The sequence below is a fragment of the Mizuhopecten yessoensis genome, unplaced genomic scaffold (assembly GCF_002113885.1).
Source record: "Mizuhopecten yessoensis strain PY_sf001 unplaced genomic scaffold, ASM211388v2 scaffold9385, whole genome shotgun sequence".
Lineage (NCBI taxonomy): Eukaryota > Metazoa > Mollusca > Bivalvia > Pectinida > Pectinidae > Mizuhopecten > Mizuhopecten yessoensis.
In genome coordinates this window covers 120,725-145,889 of record NW_018408021.1, presented here as the reverse complement: position 1 = coordinate 145,889, position 25,165 = coordinate 120,725, and the positions used below count along the sequence as shown (strand labels likewise).

Genomic DNA, 25,165 nt, shown 5'->3' with positions numbered 1-25,165 from the left:
TTTTTCAACAGTTCATGTTTTCATATGATGTTGGCTTAGAATGTATGATCATGTAACAACCTTTTCTCTATAAAGAATAAATTTTCGACTTCAGATAGAATCGGAATACGTATTGAAAACAGGGGAAAAAGTATTTGATTACATTGTAAAAATGGCGCGTGCTGCCGATAACTACGGCTTCTGTTTCGGACCAAAGGAACTGATTAAAGAAAAGTTGTCTCAACATAAAAAGGTCCATTTACAAGTATGCTTTAATCTTTGTAAAGTATTGAAAAAATATAATTATCGAGTATCTCAACACGTTCCTTATTGACACATATTCTACATGTATACGTAGTGGTTTTGCCATACAGTTTGTTGTGTGTGATGGCTAATATGACTTACTAAGTGTTAGCGTATGGAGACAGTGAAAGTGGGAAAGAGAGTATACATAAATGTATATGCATGGTCCAAAAGAAAAACAAAGGCCAAAGACATTGAGTTGTACAATGTAATAAAAATATTCACAAACGTTTCTCTTTTTTATACGCGAGTAGTTTGTCATTGCGAAAAGGGATATACGTCTCGTGAATATTCCTTTTTACAGAAAGGTTTGTCCCATGATTGAGGGAAGATATTTAGCCCCTTACCATCTGTACCGGTCACATTCCGGTACTAAACTCAATATATATCTATATATATCTACTTTATGTTTATGCCTTTTATCATTGTTGACATTTAATTTAAATGTATGACGGGGGAAAGCTGTGATAAATTGTAAAAACGTGTGCCCCATTCCTTGTTCAATTTTATTGGCAACAAATATGTTTAAAGCTAAATACATTTAAATTCTGAATATTGGCAAGTATGCAATTAACTTCTGATGATGAATAATTACTGTTCAATAAGTTTGAATACGGACCTAGAAATCATATTACTTGGTTTGAAGTTGCAGTTGCCTAACGGCCCCTCTCTGGGGCCCCTTTGGAAACCGTCTGCCTAGTCAGGTGACGTTATCGGCGCTATTTTTAGCAGGGCTTTCCCGAACAGTTCAAGTGGTCAAACTGGGTATTTGGAACGGACTATGAGTGGAAGTGCATACAATACATACATTCATTAAAAAAATATTGCTCTTCACTGATGTCCCTTTAAACCTTTGACCTTCAGTGGTGATACCAACTTCATTAAAAATTTAAAAAGACATCCTGCCCCTGTGATATTTTCATCTATACAGCCGTTGAAGAAATGTAGGGTTTTAATGAAAGTTAAAATACATTCAATTTCAAGTTGATGCTAGAGTGTAAAACACCAGAGTTCTCTGTTGACAACAAATGAGAAATAAAAATATTATTCAAGCGACGTTTTCATTTAAAATGTAAGGACTTTAAGTTTGGTTTGTACACAAATGCATTTTTAATTTGCCAAGTATGTTTAAAGTATTAGATATGCAATAACGAAATAGGTATATCTTGTTACCAAATTGTATGAACAAAGCAGAGTAGTTTGAGCAACACATAGTCTCACACCTTCAGAAAGAAAATCTGAATTAAAAATGAACCAAGGGCAATAACTCAGATACGTAGTGTGAAAATGATCATACTAAATGTTGACACTATTAATAACAGGGTAATGAGATATGATTTGCACATCGTACCACGAGGACAGACGGACGGAAAGGAAACCGAAAATTCCCTCCGGTAATACCGTTGAGGACTAATAAAAAAAACATCATAAATAACTGAAGTATAAATTCACAATGTCACAAGGAAGGTAATAAAATCACCGGAGGACTACATTGAAATGATTGAAACACGGAAACTGTACGCCCAGATAGAAGCAATTGCAATAGATGTTTTAGTCATAAACCTAATAACCTTTTCTATCTGATCTTGTTTCATTTGTTCGTTCTACATTTTCATTTTGTTCCCATTTGTTTCTTTAATTTAGTAAGTTATGTTATGATCTGTTAAATATGAAATTAGCCGATAAGGAAGGGAAGTAGTTCAATAACACATTCATGTAGTATTCCAATGTCGGGTTAAGTATAAAGTTATGAAACATCCACTTAAACATCGACTAACCATAATGTAAACAAGTTATTTTTTAAATCAATAACAGAATTTTAACAAATACTGTTAATTGTATGAAATATTATAGTGATCCATCATATCTACCATATACTGTAATGTTTTATGTTATAAAATAACCTTATTACCTTCCCCTGGAAAAACCCTTATCTGTACAGGCCATATTTCTACGTGGCTAATCGAACTATGATCAGATCATGGAGGAAGTAGATCATCAAGACAGTTTACACTTCGTTAACCGTACACAGTTCGTTTTATACCGTGTATTTATTCATGTTATTTCTTATGATGTATAAGTCTGACAAAATAGTTAAATATAGATATAACCCACTAGTTACATATTACCTGTTTTAACACGTTGAATTCGATAAACAAAGTCAGCTCCAAACGTTGAGATCTGCCCGCCTTATATCTGTTTGCTGTTGCTAATTTTAGACCACTGGAAATACCCTTCCCCTTAAATAGCAACATTACGTAGAACTAGAGACTAGGTGTGTTACTTTCACAGAAACGTAATCGTTTCGCATAACTTTGCAGCAAATATTAAAAAGACAGGAACGCTGAATTGATCGCCAAACAATAAAATAGAAAGGTGATATAATCTAATTGTCGTATACTCGCGGTAAAGCACGATATCTGTAATGCATAATATATGTCGTGAGGCAAAATCAAATTGATGACGTTGGAATTCCTATGTTATCACATCACAGATTGTAATTTTATAAGTGATGCAATAGCTACTTGTTTAATGTGTAATATTATGTATGAATAATTACAACCAGTTTATTAATATTTTTACAGTCTAATTGACCAGCAATAATTTAATTGGTAAGGCTTGGTCTCTTTTCGTATTGCTTTTGTCATTATAAATTTACAGTTTAGTCACGACAGAACAAATGAAATTATAATAACGAATCATCTCTTTAAATATAATCTTTTTATTATTTATAATTATTAATTAGTTTCCTTATTTTGCTCACCCAACTTAATCACCTTGTTGGCCTTTAAAGAATCACTCTATAATAATAATTAATATTCCTCACTTTTTATATCGATTTTATCTTGGTATCGTGTATTTTTAGTCGATGTACCGTTAGCTTAGCTTAGTTTTGATCTCATTTTGTGTCAACATTGCTACAGTGTTTATTACAGGATTGCATAGTATAAAGAACTGATATAGGACAATAACATAATTACATATGTTCCCGAAGTTGGCAATAACCTTCAGCTTTTGGTGGGTTTTTTTTTTGGGGGGGGTACATGAAATTCGACTTCATATTTTATTTCTAGTGCTTACTCACCATTTTCTGTGTTGTCATTACCTTGGTATTTTTTACAGATTGATATATATAGAGTAACGAAGTACGTAAAGCTTTCTGTATTGTCATTTTGTCTTAATATGGTTACAATCTGGCTGACCCGGAGTTATAACTTAAATAATTTGTTAAGTTTCCTTTTGTATCATATGCTCTTATAGGTATACACTTATTATGTATATAGGTACACTCAAACATATTACAACGATGACTGAACGGTCGAAATAGACCGAAATCTTATCAACTCATTTGACTCATTGATGTAAATATGTATGTTATGTTATTAACTAGACATTGAAAGATCGCAAAATATACTCGTAATAAGTGTTAACGAAAATAAAAAAACACGTTCTTACCTCTTAACTGAACTCAAATCAATACTCAGATCATTCCGGTGAAGACACGTTTACTTCCGTTCACACAACTGTTTGTATGTAACCTAGGTTCGAACGACTTTATTACGGCATGGCTATTGTTAGCTCACCTGGTCCGAGACCATGGCGAGCTTATGCCATACCGCAGCGTCGTCCTGAACGGCCAAGTAGATTTTTACCAAATTTAGCCAAAAGCATCCTTGGGAGAAGGGGAACAAATTTTGTATAAATGGTGGGTCTGGCCCCCCCTGGGGACTGATGGGCGGGGCCCAATAGGGGAAATATAGTAAATTCTTTAAAATCCTTCTTCTTCTGTAGGAATGAAAGGATTTGTTCCATATTTGGTCTGAAGCATCCTTGGGTGAAGAGGAACCAATTTTGTATAAACCATGAGTCTGGCACCCCAGGGGCCTGAGGGGTGGAGCCAGATAAGGGAAACATAGCAAATTATTCTTTAAAGTCCTTCTTCTTCTTTTTCTTCTGTAGAAATGAAAGGATTTTGGCCATATTTGGTGTGGAGCATCCTTGGTTAAAGGGGAACCAATTTTGTATAAACGGTGGGTGTGGCCCCCCTGGTGGTAGAGGGGCGGGACGAATTTGGGGAAATAGAGGTAAAACCTTTAAAATTCTTCTTCTACTGTGAGGATAAAGGGCTTGTATCCTAATTTAGTCTCGAGCANCCACCAACCACCCCCACCCCACCCTCCTTGGGGCCCAAACATGAATATAGAGGAATAGCTTTAATATCCTTCTTCTGCCCTTAGGATGAAGATATTTTGACTAATTTGAACAGTAGCAACCTATTTTGAAGGGAAGTCAGTTTTGTATAAATGGTGGGTTTGAACACCCTGGGGGCAGAGGCGGGGCCAAAGAGGGAAAATAGAAACATAGCTTTAAAATCCTTCTTCTTCTATAGGAATAACAGGATTCTGTCCATATTTGGTCTATAGCATCCTTGGGTGAGGGGGCTCAATTTTGTATCAACGGTGGGTCTGACTCACCTTGGGACAGAGGGGTGGGGCCCAATAGGGGAAACATAGCAAATTCTTTAAAATCCTCTTTTTCCTGTAGGAATGACAGGATTTTGTCCAATTGCATATAAATACAACCCCTGACTATAACCATGTAATACATGTACACTACCAGCAACATCGGGCTATTTCAACTTCAATTTTGCTAACATTTCCAGGTGAGCAATACAGGCCCTCTAGGCCTCTTATTAAAATAGGTTCGAGTAGATATATTAAATCGTTGAGTTAATTGATATACTTTCACATGGGATTTCATTGCCCCGTTATTTACAACGCATTAACACGTTCATGCATGGTAAAACAAAGTAATGGTGTTATTGGTAGAATATGGATATATGTGTTCATAGTTTTATGAGAGGAAAACATCTGAAAACTGATTACAAATAAAACAAATATCAATAATGCAGTAAGAAATTTATTCAAAGATCAACAAAAGAATGGTGATAATACTATTGTCGTATATCAATTGGAAGAAGGCGTTCAAATGCGTTTTATTTTTCATTTTACATTTTATTTAATTATTAATATTTTTATTTAATTTTGTATTATTTGTTATTGACTTTATGTCCCTACACATAAAAAATATTGCTCCTGAAAACCTTCACCCAAACTGGATGGCTAATACAATGTACAATCGATGACACAATGTCAAAGATGATAAATATGTGCTTTCACTTAATGATTTAGAAAATAATTATATACCGCTTTAATTAAAATGAACCTTTTACTTTTGTCAAATTAGGATACATATTTAACCATGCCGACAACGTGTTTTTTTGTGTTTTGCGGTTTTCTTTTCTATATGTCCTTATTGTGAGATAGAAAATTAACTTGAATCCCCAAAACGTAGTTACTTGTAAGATATATACTATCAGTAGGTTCTGTAAGATAAATCGCCTTTGAAGGATCAGCATGTCGTTTGTAACTCTCTTGTATACACAAGTTACACCATTCATACTTATTTAGACTGCACTTGTAGCATGGATTATTACTGTTTATATACATACAATAATTTATAGTTTAATGTTTATCATTAAATGCATGAGGATATGTATTTTGCGTGATCGCATCCTAATATCTTATTTGCAAGAATGTGTTTAGGGAAACAAACCCAACATCAGCTGAATATGTCGTCGTCAGGAATCATCACCTATCTACACAAGCATATCAGTTAAAACTCCAAATCTGTAGAAACACTTCAGCGAGTTATATCCCCTGAATAAAAACGTTTATTTATGTATATTTTGATAATTTCAAAATAAAGGTCGGGGATGTTTTACAACAACAAAAGTGTAAAACTTTAAATGACTAAAATATGCAAAATAAAACATATGTAAGTGAAGAAATATTGATTGTTTAAAACAGTCTGAAATCAATGAAGTCGTTTCTGTTTTTAAGTTTTTGCTCATTTGCGTCATTAACTTCACGTAATGTATACTACCTGGTCTTGAAAAGTAAATGCATATAAAGTCTTTTAAAGAAATCATTGTTTGATTTCCTTTTCATAAATATAAAATACGACAAGACAGGCACAAACATTTTAAGATTAAAACATTTTTATTCAAATTAATTATTCAATTAATAAATGCTTGTAACCCTTATGCGAATATCACAGTTAGAAAGTAGGAATGATATCATTACTTGCTCAGGTATAACAGTATAACTGTAAAGGGATTGCACTTGATCACACATTACCCCTGATAGATAAGCTGATACATGCATAAAGGTATGCTGTCGACCTCATGCTTTTATCACTGATAGACATGAAAATAAGTAGGTATGTGGGTAGGTAGGTATGCTGTCGACCACGTGTTTGTACCACTGATAGACATGGACATAGGAAGGTATGCTGTCGACCTCATGTTTGTACCACTGATAGACATGGACATATAAAGGTATGCTGTCGACCACGTGTTTGTACCACTGATAGACATGAAAATAAGTAGGTATGTGGGTAGGTAGGTATGATGTCGAACTCATATTTTGTCAACTAATAGACAATACAAATAGGTAGGTTTGCTGTCGACCACGTGTTTGTACCACTGATAGACATGGACATATGAAGGTATGCTATCGACCTCATGCTTTTATCACTGATAGACATGAAAATAAGAAGGTATGTGGGTAGGTAGGTATGCTGTCGACCACGTGTTTGTACCACTGATAGACATGGACATATGAAGGTATGCTGTCGACCTCATGCTTTTATCACTGATAGACATGAAAATAAGTAGGTATGTGGATAGGTAGGTATGATGTCGAACTCATATTTTGTCAACTAGTAGACAATACAAATAGGTAGGTTTGCTGTCGACCACGTGTTTGTACCACTGATAGACATGGACATAGGAAGGTGTGATGTCGTCCTCATGTTTTTATTTTTCTACTCAATGATATAATCCCTGGATCAAAGGTCAATAACCTGTCATGTTCTATGGCCTGGCGTGATTGAATGGCGCAGTGATGGCGCACTCGCGCCTTTTACTTAAACTTAAACTTAAACTTCCACTTAAAGACCCTCTGTGGGATTCAATAGGGGTTATCTTTATTTCAGTGAACACTTGGTGTTAGTCTGTACTACGTCATTTTTTTATAACTCGATTGGAGTTATCTTCCCCGTTAAAAACAACCCAACAAAGATCCAAGCTAAGGTTTAAATCTTTCTCTGCATTAGACAACCAGTATATATATTGTTTTGAAGAAAGCTTATCTCGAAGTTTAAAAATGATAAGGCGTCGCTTTTTATCCAGGTCATGTAGGTAAACAAAATATTTCATCATTATATATTCCTTTTTCCACATAACATTGATTTAAGCCTTACAAAGATTCATCAGTTTAAATGAATGTATGTGATGTGTCGACCTCATCTGTATCATTTAGCAGTATAACAGTTTTAAATATGGATGCTACGTTTCTACTGCTAGTGCTACATTCGTCAAACTGAACGAGGGAAAATAATCTCAATATACAAAATCTACTCACAACGGGCAGGTTGTCATTACAAAAAAAAACGACTAAGCAAATTGTTTACCTGGCAGCGTTTGAAATGAAGAATCTATTTTTAACAAACGTTTGTGGTACAAAACCATTCCTTAGTAAAAGACTTAGCTTAGGACCATTTCTAAGAATCTATAACATTGCTCATCAGAGGCCTTCGAGAGTTAACCAAAAATGGGTTGTTGTTTTTTTGTTAAGGACAGTGTGAGCTTCTCGACTTGGTAGGGAACTTTTTCGTAATATCTGATTATGTTAATCCTGTTGTAAAACAATAACGTATGATGCTCATCAATGTGTTCCCTATATATGCTATGTACTATCATGCCTTGATTTGTCCGAGTGACACCTGGGAAACAACCATCCCTCGGTTCTTCTTATGCATCTTCTTTCTGGGCGTCCGATAGGTGCCGCCACTGAGAGGCCCAGCCATAGAGACAGCAGAGCTACCACGTGAAGTCTTCAAAGGAAAGTCGCTTTCTTTGGATTGTGATACGAGTGAAGGCAATTTGGCCATACTCCGTTGTGAAGACAACATCGAATGTAGGCTGCTGTAACTCTGTGTGAGTGCTGCGGAGGAGGATCGAAGTTCCACCAGCGATCCAATTTGGTCTTCTTCTGGCTCCGACAATACCTCGGAGGGAAGGCGGAGGGCAAGAAGTCTCTTGTGGTACGCTTCTCTCTTCTGTTTCTTGTTTCTTGTCTTAATTTTGTCGTTTCTCTCCTTAACTACATGGCTCTTCACGGAGTCCACCAGTTTTCTGAAACAAAGGGTTACAATCTAAATATGTAGTATGTTGAGGTGAGCTTGATTTGTCAGGTTCCCAACCTAATCTACATCTACATATCAGTACAAACAAATGAAATGGTCAATAAGGATTTTCTTGAAATACGCACGGAGACATGTTACAGAAACAGAAAGGAGTTATGTCCCTTAAGTCCCTTATGTCCCTTGTGTATTTTTAGAGTTTCCCTCAAACAGTAATTAAAAGGGTTCTTGAGAAGATGTAAGATGTATGAGGGTGCTGTGAATAATTCGGTATCAGTACATTGAATTAAAAATAATGAATTATGATTTAATTCCAATTTGAATACACCGTTACAATTTTGAGATTGCGTAGAATATAACCAAATAAAGTGATAATACCACAATTTGAAAATAGTGAGAACATGTTCAAAAAGTGCAGCAATAGGAACTTTTACAAAATTGGCGTAATACGTTAGATTTGTACTTTGCACTGATAATATGCATTGTGTATATGTTGTAAGTAACGCCTGATGTTTGGTTATATTTAATGCATGAAACCTTAAAAGACAAACCAAACACTACGTTATAAAAATCAATTAGAGGATAAGTTTCACAAGTTATAGAAATTGGCTTAATCTTAGTCATTGTAGTGAAAGAAAACCATATCTTCCGTTACAAGAATAACCTAGGCAAAAAACGAGTTATGCTTATCTGCGTTCAGAAAAGGAGATACAATTTCATAAATATCAATTGGTATTTTCATTTCTTTTATACTTATAGCGGCTGCAACATTTTTGCACACTGGTTGAGAAATATTTTTAAATAAACGACCAAATAATACCAACAATTAAGAGTAACAATAAGAAGATTTTATCGTAAGTCTAAATCGTGAAGTACCTGTAGTCGAGTCCCTTTCCACCTTTGCCAGCTATTTGTCTTGCCAAATCTTCCATTTCAAATTTGTGAAGAGGAATGCCTTTCGACTGTAAAAAATGTGGACAGCTATTTTAAGGATAATTTATTGATAATTAGAACATTTTAATTAACGGAAAACGAGTCAATGAAGCCGAACACTAAAACGCAATAAATCATTATAGAAACATGATCAGTTTTACATTATCACAAGTTTAACGTTAAAGGAAATAATGGTGATATATCAGATTTTTTAACAAATTAATTTGATTAAGGACCCCTGTCCTAATACATTGTTGTTGTTTTTTGTTTTTTTTTAAATATTGTTTATCTGTTTATCCTCCCCGTTATATCTTTTCTGATAGAACTATAGCACAGTTGGATCTGAACACTTCCGCTGAGAAGATAAACAATCTGAATTTCAGGATTTGAATCCCGTTTCTAGCAACCTTGATTGTCTTACACTCAGAACATTATTATTGATTATATTTTATTTGTTCCATCTTCTTAGTTTCATAAAAGTCCCGACAGATATGGCTTATTTTAGAAATGATTCATCACAGCTATACGAATGCTAGCAAACATGTTTCCAATGCGTAGTTTGAGTTTTTGGCAGTGGTTTTACTACAACTACCAAACTATTCACATTATGCAAGCCTCAAGTTGTATTAGAAACCGCACGTTACAAACATTAACATTTACACGTACTCTCAGATTCCGTATAACAAATTCATTGTATGATATTCACTGTTCCATATTTTCAGTGAAAATAGGTGGAATATATCTGTATATCTTTTATAATTATTCATCGAAAGAATTCCGTACGGAAGGTAGGATACGATATTGTTCGGAGGTTATAATTCTGTCGTTTCAACCTTGTCAGCATCCTTTTAAAATGCACAATTACATGATCATATATCAATTAATTCACCTGTAAATATTTACCTAACAATCCAATATTAATGTTTTTGGTTGTTTATATATAATATCAATACGGGAAAAGGGAGGAAACATTGTATTGAAATATTTTTTATACATCAGTCATTAACTTGACACAATGGCTGCATTTTCCTTCCTTCATTATACACCGTTAATATTAATTACTACAGGAATGATACCATGAATCCCCCTCATTAACTAGCGGATATGTAATAACTACATTGCTAGAACCAACATGCATAATGTACAGGTGCATGCACTAGGTGATTCCAACAACAAACAAGTACCTATTATCATAGCGGAACGAACTCGATATCGACCATGCATTTAAATTAAATTAGTTTGAATGACTTCTATAGAGTTTTGGAGGCATAAACATCGGTACGACCGTGAATAACTTGTTATTTATATAAACTCGCAGGTAATGCTATCAATAATTATTTTTTAGTTCCAATAAACTACAATAGCAAGTGTATTAATGTCACATATGATTCTTTGTTAACAAAACTAGCGATACAATTATATTGCATAATACATCGATTTTGAGTGTTGACATAGCAACCAACATGTGTCGGAAACACTGAATGAACTCAGTTGCTTTCTATGGTCTATTATTCTATTATAATACATATGACAGTAACTGTCACCATTTAGAACTTAAAAATGCATACAAAAATATTCCGTCTTTGCGTAATGCAGAGTAATCTGCTTTTGTGAGCAGGTACTGATTGTTACGTCATTTGTTTGTGAGAGTAACGTCATCATTTTTTGAGAAAACGACGTAATTTTCTCACACAAACCAAGGACGTGATAATCAATACATGCTCACAAGAGAAGATAACTCTGCAATGCCGTTGTACACTAGGCCAGCTATCCCTGAGTAATATACCTGTATATTATAACTCCGTAATTGTCTGAAGCTTCTTATTTGTACAGAATATTTTCGTGGTAAAATTTCAAACGTCCTTATCACTAGTTTTCGTAACCGGAAAGAGAACAACAAATAAATCTGTATGAATGTAAACTAGCAAAATATTTTAATATGCAATGAGCCGTCCTTGCAAGGGTTTTTAAAGAATATGCTGTACATTAAAATCGTTTTTGATTAGAATCGTTTAAACCGTTTACCTTAAGTCTTGCGATGAAATCCTTCTGGCTCACTTGGTAGTTGGCAGTCTTATCAAACTCCCGTATCATCTCCACTGGACGCAGGCCTAAAGTTTTCATGTAGTCCAATATCCTTTGCATGGCATCTATTGGTTTTTCTACAAGGAAAATAATTGTGGACATTGAAGTTTTCACCATGAATTAATCAATCGTTCTTATATACATATAGATATTCCTTTTTGCAAGGTTTATAAAAGTGAAGCGGGTATCGGCTTGGCCAATCTCGACAACCAGGTCTTTCTCCTGTATCACTTGGCGCCCAACGAAATCTACCAACGGATAGTGGTATAGAATCTTGTGTGTCTTCGGGGTCGAGGACTTTCAAGAAAGAGGTAGAAATGTAACGGAACTTGACTGGGTCGATCACCAACAACCAGGTAGCTCATTTGGTTTGAGTTCGGAGGGTCCCGGGTTTGAATTCTCAGGTTACAATACTTGTAATGTCGTATTCATTAATATTTCGTCTACAAACTGATCACTCCCTGTTTGGATGCGTATTGGAAAGCCGAATTGTGTGAATTAAAAGTTGTGTATAAAAGCAGTCGTTGCCTGTCACCAAAATTAAACAATTAAAGATGCAACAGCTTCGAAGATTTCTTTTTCATCCAAGTCATATAAGTGTTTGCTATGGTGGCTTAATAAGGACATCCAAATAATTATTTTCATCTCGTTATAAAGTCTCAGTATCTCGTTTTTACGACTAACAATATTATTACTAATTCGTTATATCGTTACCAACGTACTCGTTTTAACGAGAAAATTATCATGAAATAACGAAATAATAAGTCGTTATAACAAGGTGCTATCTCGTCAGAACGAGATAACAGTACATGTAATTATGTGAGTATCCTCAATAAGCCACCGTACAGAAACACATATTTGCACCAGGAACAGAAATTCCAATGAAATATCTAGTTCTTTTAAAAGACACAAGAAAGATAAATCATCCGGTTATATTTAGCCAATAATTGGAAAATGCAGCATATATTTTACGAGAGTAACCGATATTATTTATATTGCAGAAATATTACTTTTCTGACTTTCTATATTACGAGTGCATCACACTACATGCATGAGCATTTTTTAATCATTGTACAGTGTATATCTTTATAAAACATGATTGGTATGCGGAGATAAGAAGTAAATAAAACTTAATTACAGTCTATACACAGCTACAGTAATTGATTGCGTCTCTGCGGGATTTTAAATCGATAGACCGCACGAGCGTTACATGATCGATAGGGTTAACGTTGGAGTAAGGTGCGAACACATCGCGCACTAATGTTCGAAGGTAAGCTACCACATAGACTCTTTTCAGGTAAAACCATAAAAGATGCATGGTCAGTCAGAAATACTCTACACCTTCTATCGACGTTATCACCATTTTTACTTCAACTCGTCGATCGAATCTAATTAAACTTCCTTTCATCCACAGAAAACACTCTATAGTCATACGTATTTACATGTTTATAGTGTGATTACAACAACATGATTCACGGTCTCTACAGAGCTATTTAACACTTCAACTTGTCATGATCTGTCTGCTTGCTTAGTTGCAGACAATTGAAAAAATACTTTTGTGAATTAGATATATTTTCATTCATAAATTAAGGTTTTTTATGCACCATTTCTTCAACAGTAGTTTAGACTTATTTTTATTTCCAATTTGAGGTCTCTTGCATCACCAATGAGTCTTACAATATGTACATGTATGAGGATGGAATCGCTATATGATGCTGTGTATTTTATTACTTAGCTAAGCAGTAGTTTAGACACGATACAGAAGCAGATAAATTTACGAAAAGGTCCATAAAATTAATTCTTTAAAATCAAAATAGATTATTTTGTCTATAAACAGAACAAATCATACTGAATGAGAGTTTTTCAATTCGAGTGTATATGATATACCAACTCCAGCAAATAGATTATACTCTAAATAGAGGTTCCCCAACGAGTGATGGTTGGTTATCATGTTTATCTAACTCGAATTAGTTCATTTTCAAATTGTATAAAGACACGAGGTTTACCGAGCGACTTTTACGATTTGAAAATTAACTAACGAGAATCAGATAAACATGTTAACCTACCATCGCGAGTTTTGGGTCCTTTTTCTCCCATAACGTTCATATTTTATATGGAAAGTCATTTTCCTTTGAATATACACTCTGTCGGCGTCCGATGGAAGGAAACGATTACCGTGAAGCATGACGCCACAATGGAAGATGACGTCGCAAAGCAATTGTTACGTGACGTCATAAGTAAAAACTTGACCAATGAAATCACGCCCAGGGTGTTACCCACTAGTGGGTAACCAAAAATGTTAACCAACTCCTAGCAGGTTTATCGTATGGGTCGGTAGTGAGAAAACATAGTGGTTGTGGAAGAAAACTAGTTTCATCGTCAGAACAAACATCTTTCATGAACAATCTTGAGTTTAGTTATCGACAATAACCCAAATATAATCACTGCAAAATTTTGACCTAAATTATTTCTACCTTTTTTCTCCCCAAGGGTGTCGTGTGACCGAACTACTCCTCCATGAATCAGCTTGAATTTCCGTTTCTGCTCAATTGTCAGTGCCAATAGTTCGGACTCCGGAAGGATACTCACATTCTGATAACGAAGTAATAAAACCTTTGTTACTTATCAAAGAACATATTAACCATTTAATAACTATTCTGGGTCGTGTTGTCCAAATCCTGATTGTAGCTTAACAAAGTTTTTAAAATGCTACTTGCCAAAATCGTTTGTAAACATACAAATATATTTGCATTTTTTTATCTTTGAAAAAAACCATTTTGAATCCCTATAAATGCAGGTTTAGTTATTATTTTTTTTAGAAGGAAACTGAATAAAGATTTGAATTAACACAATTACACTTTGAAAAACCAGGCCAAGATAAGCAACATACCTAAATACCCGAGGGTGTAACAGAGAAATCTCTAACCCGAAGGGTGATCATAAGGTTGTTTAACCTCTTGAAATGGAGATTTTTCTGTTACATCTTCAAAGTAGGGAATTATTAATTTTCTTACATCCTTCCAACACTATGTTTGAAAGCAATGATTTTGTATTCTGTTTTCTATTCTGTTTTGCATATGACCTCTCCTCGAGAGGGGCAATTGTGACGTCATATCTGATTGTATCTGTGACTGCATAGTATATATTTACATATACATTGTTTCTTTTCAGGTGCTATCTGTCAAAATCTAAAGACAGAAATCATACCCTAGGGGGTGACAGAAGAATCCTCAACAGGTAAAACGGCAGATAATTCTAAGAATAATTGCAAAAACCTTTATCTTTCCGAAAATCGTAGACGCCGTTTACTAACCATCATGTCTAGGACACGCAAACTAGACTTTGTGTTCGCTAATGCCTGTAATATTGACATCGCTCCGGTCGTGGTGATTGGGTTATAACCCATCTGAAAAACACGATGTGTCAATATTACGCTACATATGCAAACGATATCACCAAAACCATGAGGTCATGTAGGTAATCTGGGTTCTGCAGTTTACGTATTTTTCAATGTTACATATACAATCATTTTCACACGAAAAGTAAAACGTGAACGGAAACGGAAATTAGCAAATTAAGTGAGAAATGTTATCTACAGTATTAAAGGTAGGATTATGACAAATTCAAAATCAATAATATTTTGACCGGTAGCACTTCATTTGCGTTCTTTGGTTTTCTTAGGTTTCACATGCCATTCGATCATACAGTTGTTACTGGCGCAAATTTTAAAATATCTTTATCAAATGAACGATGCCGTGAATTTACCTTGAGTATCTCCAGGTCTGAGTTACCCCTTAGTCCCTTAGCGAGGATCTCAGCACAAGTCCAGTTCAGTCGGTTGTTGGAGATGTCTAGTTCGCGGAGAGAATCGTTTGTCCTTAGAGTGTCCGATACGGCCACAGTGCCTTCGTACCCAAGCCCATTCCAGGCCAGATGTAGAATGTGTAGTGTTGTGTTTTCCTGTGCAAAGTTGTAGGATTATATTTTTTGATTGCATATTATATGACATGTATATTATGTCAAAACACTACCAATATGAAAGCGTTTATACATCGTATAAGAGGTGACATGATGTATTGTTGACGTTTATATAGAAAAGGAATGACTTGAGTTCCACATGGACTATGGTGGTTAATTTTATTACCATGAATAAAAACGCCACCATAGAAAATGCAGGCGCAAAAGCGTTGTAACGTGACGTCATAATTGAAATCATGTCCAGGGTGTAACCTACTGGTACCAAAAATGTTTACCAAATTCCAAGCAGGTTTAACCAATGAATTAAAAGTAGGGAAACTTAAAATGTTTTCCAGAAAAAAAAATGAAAAAAAATATCGGATCAAAGTGTAAAAATGGAGCAGCCGATTAAGTTTGGCCTCTTAACGTGTAAAACGAATCGAGGGCTGAGGTTAAAATGACGATTCCTTGACGAGTCTAGTAGTATCATTTTACGATGATACAACAAGATTGCACAAGTATTATTTATTAACTGATCAAGGAACTCTAACCGATCAACAAACTTCAGGGTACGGGTAATTCTGTAGTGCCTTCCCCCGCCCCCGACCCGATGCTAGCGCGCGGGGGATCTTAATATGGGAGGAAACTGGAGTACCTGGAAAAACCCCACTTGGTCGTGCAGGTGACCCCATACCTTTTCACGTCCGGCTGGGCTATCGAAATTTGATTGCCTAGGTGTAAGGCAAGTGCGCTATCATCCACTACGCCTCCCGACCACCAATTAACCCATCTCTAATGACATTCTGAACCTCGGGTAAGATTTATAACTGTATGCTGACTGTATTGGTTTATAACATACCACGAACCTAGGATAGCGTTAAGTGCAATCACCTTGAACGATTTACATATCCCGACAGCACCATTTCCTCGTATATAATTCCAGCTAGCGTTAAGTTCATCAAGGCGACTATTTTCAGCTGAAATGAAAGACAATACATTCAAAACATCAATCTTGGCTGACAGTTAGGCGAGTACGATATCGACTCTATGTGATAATAAATAAATAATTTGATCCATATGGTGATACTATTAATCTTACATTTTTCGGTAGATAAACAAGTAATTTTCACACGTTTGCAAGGAGAAACAATTTCATGTATAAAGCTTTTCTTCTTTCTCTCCTCTCATGAAATCAGATCCTCGTGAAATATGTCGTTTAAAAGATAATCATGAAATTGAGCAGACAAAATATATCAGGTGATATACAGCAGTGAACAAAGTATATCGATTATTCGTGCAAATATAATGATATACATACAATATGTTTTTATTTAATGAGAATACTTTCACAAGTTCGAAGCGAATTTCTCTAAATATTTTTGTTTGTTACATATACATAAATACTTGAAAACATGGAAAAAAACTCAAAGTAAATTCAATATTCCGAACGATCAGCTCTGTCAGGTTATAATTATAAGCGTAGAACGTCAAGTATCATCAGTAAAATATTCATGACTTTCGTGCTCACGGGACTGTTAACATGGCACTCGGTTTTCCATGACAAGTACGACTGAAACACGACAGCGGCATACCAAAGCAATAAACTTTCCCATCTGTAGGATAGATAGTCAGGCTACGTGACCAATATGATATATATTTCACGTATCAGGAGTCAATGATGAGTGACGTATTATTGATATGCCAAAGACCCTTATGTCCTGTTAACGTGTTATTGAAAATGCATCCTGTTGGATGAAACCCTGGCTAATGTGTTACTGGCCTCACTCTGAACTATTGATTTGCCAGGTATGCCTCGGTAGTTACATTGTGTACAGGACTTTGGAAGACATGAAAATTTAATTGATAAAATAACAGGCAATTAAACCAATAAAGATAAGCCTACAAACTCACCAATCGCCGCGCCGAGCGCCTTCGCTCCTTCCTCTCCGACAAAGTTCTTACTGATGTTCAGAGTAAGTAGTGACTCGTTTCTCTACAAATAACAAAATTAGGAAGCTATGTTAGTACAATTTTAACAATTAAATGATTGAAAGAGTTTCTAAATACTTATTGGTTTATTTAAACCATTCTGTAAACAATAATTTAACTCGAATGGCAATTATTTTGATTTGGGTAAAAATAAGTAGCAGATAATGATATTTAACAATAATGCTTTACTCTTTTTATATATACAATAAGCAAATCCCATTAGCCCGTTATTAACACGTATCTGAATAAAACAATAACACACTTCCATCGAAAAAGTTATGACGTGATTGTAACGGCTAAACACATTACTACGACGCATTAACTTTATACATCAGATTGTTATCTGTGGAGTTGGACTTACACATTTGTAGCACTGAGTGCAATACCAACATCAACACGTAATCTCGGCCACATATCTTCTCTTTGGAAAACGTTATTCGAATATATATATAATCAAATAAAATAAAATATTGAATGCAAGAACTGGTAGGAATACTTAGGAGTACATTATGTACATTTTATCTAACCATTCCGTTTGTTGATTTGTGATTCAAATAATGGAGAGAGGAAACACATTTTATATTGTATTTGATTTGTGTTACTTCATTGATGGAGTTTCTCCTTAAATAATCAATACCTTCCTTCTCAGTTTTACTGTGGGTAATGAGCACACGATATGTTTGAAACACGTACTTAGAAAGCATTTAATAGTTTGGCAATCATATTTTGTCAGTAGTAATCATAGGCATTTTTTCATACAATAATGTTTCGGATAGGAGTGTGACAACGTGTTAAAATATTTTAATACCTCATAGCAGTAGTAGTATTGTTGCATGCCAATGAAGTACAGAATGCAAAACACTTTATATTATGATATCACTGACTTCTGTTAGATTTTGTATATTTTTCCCAGTAAGTATACTCTTTTTAAGAACTGTGTATATTGTTATTGGTTTCATGATGACATCGTATATTTTTCCGGTGCCTCTTATAATTAAGTTGCACTCCAATCGCTGAATCCTTTTCCTATTGTGAAATATTATCATTAAAGATTCATTTTCGTGATTTCTTAAATCAAATTTGTAGATTGCAATAAATAATAAACTAACTGGAATTGATATGAATAATTAATCGGTCATCATTTGCTTGACTATTACCTGTGATTTGTTAATATTTTATAAAGATGGCATCGTACAATCAGAAATGATTTATTGCAATATTCCCAATATTCAGTTTGAGTTTTTGAACCTGAGTTTTGTGAAATACTTACAGCAAGTCCCCTGGAAAGGGAAACCATCGCATCGTCATCAAGTTTGTTATCTGTTGATAAACAGTAGACAGCGAATATTTTGAAAAGACAAAACGGTAAAGTAGAATGTATTCTAATTTGAACTTCCCTTTGATTCTTTATTCATTCTACAGTCTAAAAATGTAATGAATAAAAACTCGTCAGATATTAACTGTAAAATGTATTCAAAGTGGAATAAATTTTACCTTGGAATCATAATTGCTTTATCATTGCTTAGATTAATAACAGTTTATTCTGATGTTACATTGATTAATTATTGTTTTGTTTTGCATTGTTTTACGACCCACCAACAAATTAAGTCATTTAGGGCCAAACAATGCTGCAAAACAGCTGTTCACAAAAAAGAGCACATCAAACGTAAAGTGAATGGTTCAAAGGCCAAATAAATCGGTTGCTACTATGTATTATGGTAAATATCATTTATAAATTAATTATAAATGAATGACAGAGAAACTTTATCGAACATTTTTTTCAATGTAAGTACATCATTATTTTGTCATGTGTTTGTTTCAAATTGGCGCTGTCAATCGTGAAATGCAGCACTGTAGCACGCTAAAGGGTTTGAAATGAAGAAAATGCAAAAACATCGCTAGCAAGGAATCCATTACGTTAAATTTACGGCGAAGTTCAAATGACAAAGAATTGCATCAAACACAATGTTCAGGACCTTGTTTAGCGTTTTTTTTTTTAATGTGTGCACTTAAACATTAAGTGATTTAAAGTAAAATGTATCATGCATGTATCACGCCTCATCCGATAACTCTCTAAACACTTATACTACATTTCTCTCTATAAACTAATAATGTACCCTCTAAAAACTAATCTTGTTATTTCTAAACGCTAATACCATTCACTCCGAATACTCATACTGTACTCTCTATACACTAATACTATACTCACTAAACACTAATATTATACACGCTAAGCACTAATACTATAGACTCCTAATACTAAAATTACACTCTCGGAATACTAATAATATACTCTCTAACTACTAATACTTTACTTTCCAAACACTAATATTGTACTCTCTAAACACTTATAATATACCCTTTAAACATTAATATTGTAATTTCGAAACATTAATATTATAATTTTTAAACACTAATACCATACTCTTCGAATACTCATACTATACTCTCCGAATACTGATACTGTACTCTCTCTAACTACTAATACTATACCTGATAGGTTTAGATGAAGCAGTGTTTTTGACTTGCCCAACGCGACGGAAAGATATCGGGCGGCGTCATATCCAAGGTTATTAGTTGTCAAATTCTGAAATTGACAAACAAATGAATAAGCAGCTCTTGTCCTGCAACTAATCGTTCTGATATATAAGAATGGAAATAGAAATGAAAATAGAATAGTAAAAATCAAAATAGTAGAAATCAAATGTTTCACAAAGGGAAGGTCTGCTCGTTGTTTCGGATTTTACATTTTCACGATACCTACGGCCATGCGACGACGAAAACCTTAACTTCAAAATTAGCAGCAACCGTGGCTTTTCTGGTTTATTTCAAAAGGACAACGTTGTGACATCACAACAACATGTCATTCCATTACAATGGTAAGCTGGCATCACAACTTTCGCAATACCGTTGGACAAACTAGCACAAAATTGTACTGTGACCTGTTGAGACTAGGTTTTATATATATATATATAATGTAACTTTATATCATACGGTTATAATTGTTGTGAATACATAAAATTAGTTCATGTTTCCACTCACCAACACAGTGAAACCTGACAGGAAGACATTGGTAAAACAATGGTTATTTCTTTAATTTAGGAAACAGTTTTTCTTTTTTTACATTTGTTTTATTGACATATAAATGCTAACAATGTAATCTAATCACAATTCTAACTAATTGAGATTTCTGGACTACACACTATTCGGGGTTGACAAATGTGTAATATTTCAAAGAAAAACATAGCTTAAAAAGGGAGATAACTCACCAGGCGTGTGATAACGAGGTTGTCGAGTAAGAGATTAGAGAGATACATACAACCCTCGTCTTTCATGTCCATCCCCTCTAGCAATAAAGTCTCCACCCGCAAGTTTTCCTGGAAGTAAGTATGTACTGTTTGTACAATGACGTTCAACAAACCTTTTATGTTATATCACTGGATTCCATATAAAATAACATTGTCCAGCCATTATTCTGGACTTTGATTGACACATACTTTAATATTTGTTTATATCCTGTTAAAGAATTGTACATTTTTCTTCAATATCTTTTTAAATATCATTGGCTCTATAAATAGGATATTGGTTTTCAACTCTTCATTAAATTGACTGTTGACGTCCTATCAATAGGAAACAAAATCACGTTTCGCCGTTAACTTAAGTGTTTGCCAAAAAAAAGGTAAATCATATAGATATCAGAGGAAGCGCTGCATAAGAATCTAGTTGTATAAAAGGTTTTCACGAAGACGAACGAGGAAGAAATAAGGATATTTATTTTTTAGTTAAATACGAAATAACATAACTAGACATACATTTTGTAGATAAATGTACATTAACAACATTAAAATTTTGAAAGGATTATATAAATTAAAATCAGTGAATATAGTCTCTTGTGCTAACCCATCCATTTCTGTCCAATGATTCGTTAATTTCTTTTTTCAAATATGTCGGCAACCTTAATATTTCCAATGTTGTGGCAAATCTGTCCTACATTTTTGGCCTTGCCATCATCTTTTCACATTGACAAAGACATCATTTTTTCACATTGATAATTACTAGTAATATTGACAATTAAAACACTACTACGTCGCGGTCGTTATCACTTTAAATACAAGGAGCGTCGACATAAGCAAGAGATTGTTACTATCTATTCGCAAAATCATCATCAACAAAGATATGTCATAATTTATTCATTACTTTCACATTGTCTAAATGTTCTATTCACAGCTGAAACACTTATAGAAGAATAATAGAAGATATGTTATCATTGATCGAATCTGTGCCACAAATGAAAATCAAGCAATAATAAATACGAAGAACGTACAGGATATTTAATGACTTTCCACAGGTTTGAGCGCAGTAAATAGAAAGTATCCATCCGATTGGTCAATAAAAAGGTGGGATCTTTACACTGTGACAGATACCCCAATTATTAACCATCGCAATGTCAGTTTTATTATTACTTCAATCAAGTATATTAAATTTCCATTATTTTAACTATTTAATGAACTGTTATTCGTACCAATAATGCTGCACAGATGGGTTGCATGCCAGCGGTTCCAAGGTTTCGATGGGAAAGGTCGATACAGCGGCGACCAAGTTCTCTCATGACTGTCCTCTGCGGCGCCTCCCCACAATTTTCACACACCTTTTGGTATACACTACGGCACACATACTTGTCTTCCTCATCTAAAGGGAAAAGCACCATAGAACGATTTCATTATGAATGCTTACCAGTTAAACCAATCATTTCATAAAACGTATTTGATTTTACTTTAAGTAATATTTCAGACCTAATGTTTATGGCTATCTCGATATAAATAGTTAGTTGTACATGGTTAAACGTCATATCAAAGGTTAATGTCATTTAAAAACGTGAATCCATATGTGTGCTTGACGGACCATCAACACAAAAGATGTCATAATAGTGAATAAAAGGTATATAACAAATGTTAAAGGAAATTACATCAAACGAACGAAAAGGTAAAAGACAAACGTTAACTTTAAAAGTAAAAGTGGCTTCGGTAAATAATATCTTTTTGAACAGATCAACTGTTACATGTATAGTATTATAAACAAATATATATTGTTGTCTGAAGGTCAATGCATTATAATAACAAGTGTTTCTGTAAATGTTCCGTGACATGCTATGCACTGAGGCTGACCTTCACTTTTCAATAAATAAGAATGGGTAACGTATGAATGACCCATCCGAAGACGGGCAGTGACAACCTCGTCTCGGCAGTTTTTTCAATATCTGGGATAGCATTCACCGACTTTAGGCTTTATACAACAGATACAGCTGATACATCAAACAGTTGCTGTTGTTATTAATATCTGTTTAATGCTACCAATATGTGTACAATGATCCTGTTTTATTTAACCGATACTGTCAATAATGATCCTGGTCCTGTTGAACCAATACTGTTAACAAAGAACCATATTCTCTTTATGGTGGTCCCGATGCAACACAACAGATGATCTTCGTGATGACCCGTGTCTACCTTATACAAAAGATGATGTTGATAATGATCATTGACTAATACAATAGAAAGGATACTACACTGTTACATGTTTGTTAACAACTAATAATGCAGTCATGGTTTTCCCCATATTTTTATTAAGCTGATATGTTTTATTTTCAACGAACGTTCAAGACAGACACGCTCAATAATACCTTATTAATTTTAGGCGGGAGCTGGGAAGTCATTGTCACGTAGATGTGGCCCATAGTTTTAGTTTAAATAAATCCTTTTAATTATTATGCTAACAATGACTTCCAACCCTGCTGTTAATAAAAATGACACTTATTAACCACCATTGGTTAATGAAAAACAAATGTAATAATAAAAACGTTTAATACTACATGCCTCTAGTACAATTAACTATATTTAAGGACAATTAATCCTTTAACAAATTAAATATAGATTTATTTTATATTTCTATTAAAATCTTATACAGATCTAATGTTTCGAAAGACGGGTAATTCAACACAGTGGTACAATTTTGGGACAAAACACAAAAACAAAATAACTTCTGATTAGAAATACCTAAAAAATTGAAAAGTATGCGAAAAACGAAAAACGGACATAAAATCACATAACAATCGATCATATCTCACAACAAATGTTAGTTGCTATGCAAAGTATGCCTGGGTTGTTTTGCCATTTCGTGACGTCATCTCAAACTCTGTTGTCTACCTATGTATAATTACGCTTGACTGATAATTCGTTTGGTGCAGATCGCACTAGTAACCGAACCGGGACGAATTAGAAACATTACCTGAACAACAACACTATTAAGGCGGGTGGCTTATAAAAATTGTATATGAATCGATATTACATACTAAATAGCTTTCATTTGTTGCCCTGGTGAAGTTACTTTGATAGTTTCTGTCTCTTAGACTGGTAGTTTATCACCTTTCGGCCTTTCTTTATGACCCATTTGCAGTAAATAAACAGTCGAGTAAGATTCTTTAGCTAGTAAAAAGTAATGTATTGCAATATGATTTCAAGTCGAAAAAACAGCAAAACAAAATATCTAACGTTCTAATAAGAAAAACATTTTCTCATCGATCAAAATAAGATAAACATAACAACCACACAAAGGTGAATATCTCATTAAACAAATTGGCAACAGATACCGTTTGCCGAAAAAATATTTACACTGCATTATTCAAGTGTTTCGTCCTTCTAGGACTCATCGGTGATGCTAGGAGCCAAAAAGCTGGAAATCAAAATAAGTTTACACTACCATTGAAACAAAAGGGGAGATGCATAACATCCTTTGATGTGGATTTTAAAATTTAGACAAGTAATGGTTAATTGCAACTTATAGAACGAGCAGTGTGTATTTTATGAACAGCGTCACCATTTAAAAGTGATCACTTTGACCATCAAGATAACGGTAAACCTCGGAGACTAGGAAATCCAACAGCAGAGTCTACCACCTTGTCTCTTGAATGATTAACATAACACACACACAGGTAATTGCACATTATATACAGTAGGCCGTACATGAAATACACTGCATCATTCAGCAGTTTCGTCCTTTAAAACACATAAAACACTTTATTCTATGATATTTTTTTATTTTTTTTAAACGGTAAATTTTCAAATTCCATAACGAGGTTAGTGCGTATATTATGATCCTGTGCCACTACTAAAATAAATAGTGACTTGAGTTTCACTTATCCAAACATTGAAAACCACGCCATTATATCTTAGTAGTAGACATTTTGTGAATAACGTAACAGATGACATAACTGACAGCACTTTTTGATAAGCTGATATCATCTTCTTGATTCCGTATTCTTGTATTTTTTTGAATTAATACATGTATATTGATTTTTTTTTTCAATCAAAAATTAACCAACATAACATGATCATGTAGCATTATTATATACTGCAGTCACTTTTCCCCTTTGACTCTGAAATTTGAAAAGGTTCTAGTAACCATTATAAAAATGTTCGCATTATTAAACCTGGACTCTTAAAGTAATCTCTTCATGCTTAACACAATTAAATGAATATCAAGTAATGAGTAGAGTCATCGTGACCCTATTTGGATGTTTATACTATTCGCCTTTACATATTATTCTAACCATTTTGAAGTGATCTCCTCCTTTACCCCTCTCCAATTTTTACTAACA

General features: G+C 34.2%; 2 protein-coding genes across 3 annotated transcripts in view; both read right to left on the bottom strand.

The window, feature by feature from the left end:
* LOC110457968 overlaps positions 1 to 3,799 on the bottom strand; it is a 17,722-nt gene extending 13,923 nt beyond the window's left edge. Inside the window, exon 1 of one of the 2 annotated variants that reach the window (XM_021509488.1) lies at positions 3,739 to 3,799. The gene's annotated coding sequence lies outside the window, so the exon portion shown is untranslated. Of the gene's footprint in view, positions 1 to 2,411; positions 2,500 to 3,738 lie in introns of those variants that run through there. The other variant, XM_021509487.1, reaches the window with a different exon arrangement.
* A 4,285-nt stretch (positions 3,800 to 8,084) lies between these two features.
* LOC110457931 (leucine-rich repeat-containing protein 74A-like) overlaps positions 8,085 to 25,165 on the bottom strand; it is an 18,032-nt gene continuing 951 nt past the window's right edge. Inside the window, exons 2-13 of the mRNA XM_021509404.1 lie at positions 22,037 to 22,203; positions 20,784 to 20,891; positions 20,008 to 20,101; positions 18,785 to 18,834; positions 17,437 to 17,518; positions 16,417 to 16,502; positions 15,334 to 15,528; positions 14,882 to 14,974; positions 14,043 to 14,160; positions 11,509 to 11,645; positions 9,427 to 9,512; positions 8,085 to 8,542 (exon numbers count right to left, since the gene is read on the bottom strand). Of these exons, the coding sequence (XP_021365079.1) occupies positions 8,104 to 8,542; positions 9,427 to 9,512; positions 11,509 to 11,645; positions 14,043 to 14,160; positions 14,882 to 14,974; positions 15,334 to 15,528; positions 16,417 to 16,502; positions 17,437 to 17,518; positions 18,785 to 18,834; positions 20,008 to 20,101; positions 20,784 to 20,891; positions 22,037 to 22,203 (1,655 nt within the window). The 3' untranslated portion in view covers positions 8,085 to 8,103. The remainder of the gene's footprint in view (positions 8,543 to 9,426; positions 9,513 to 11,508; positions 11,646 to 14,042; positions 14,161 to 14,881; positions 14,975 to 15,333; positions 15,529 to 16,416; positions 16,503 to 17,436; positions 17,519 to 18,784; positions 18,835 to 20,007; positions 20,102 to 20,783; positions 20,892 to 22,036; positions 22,204 to 25,165) is intronic.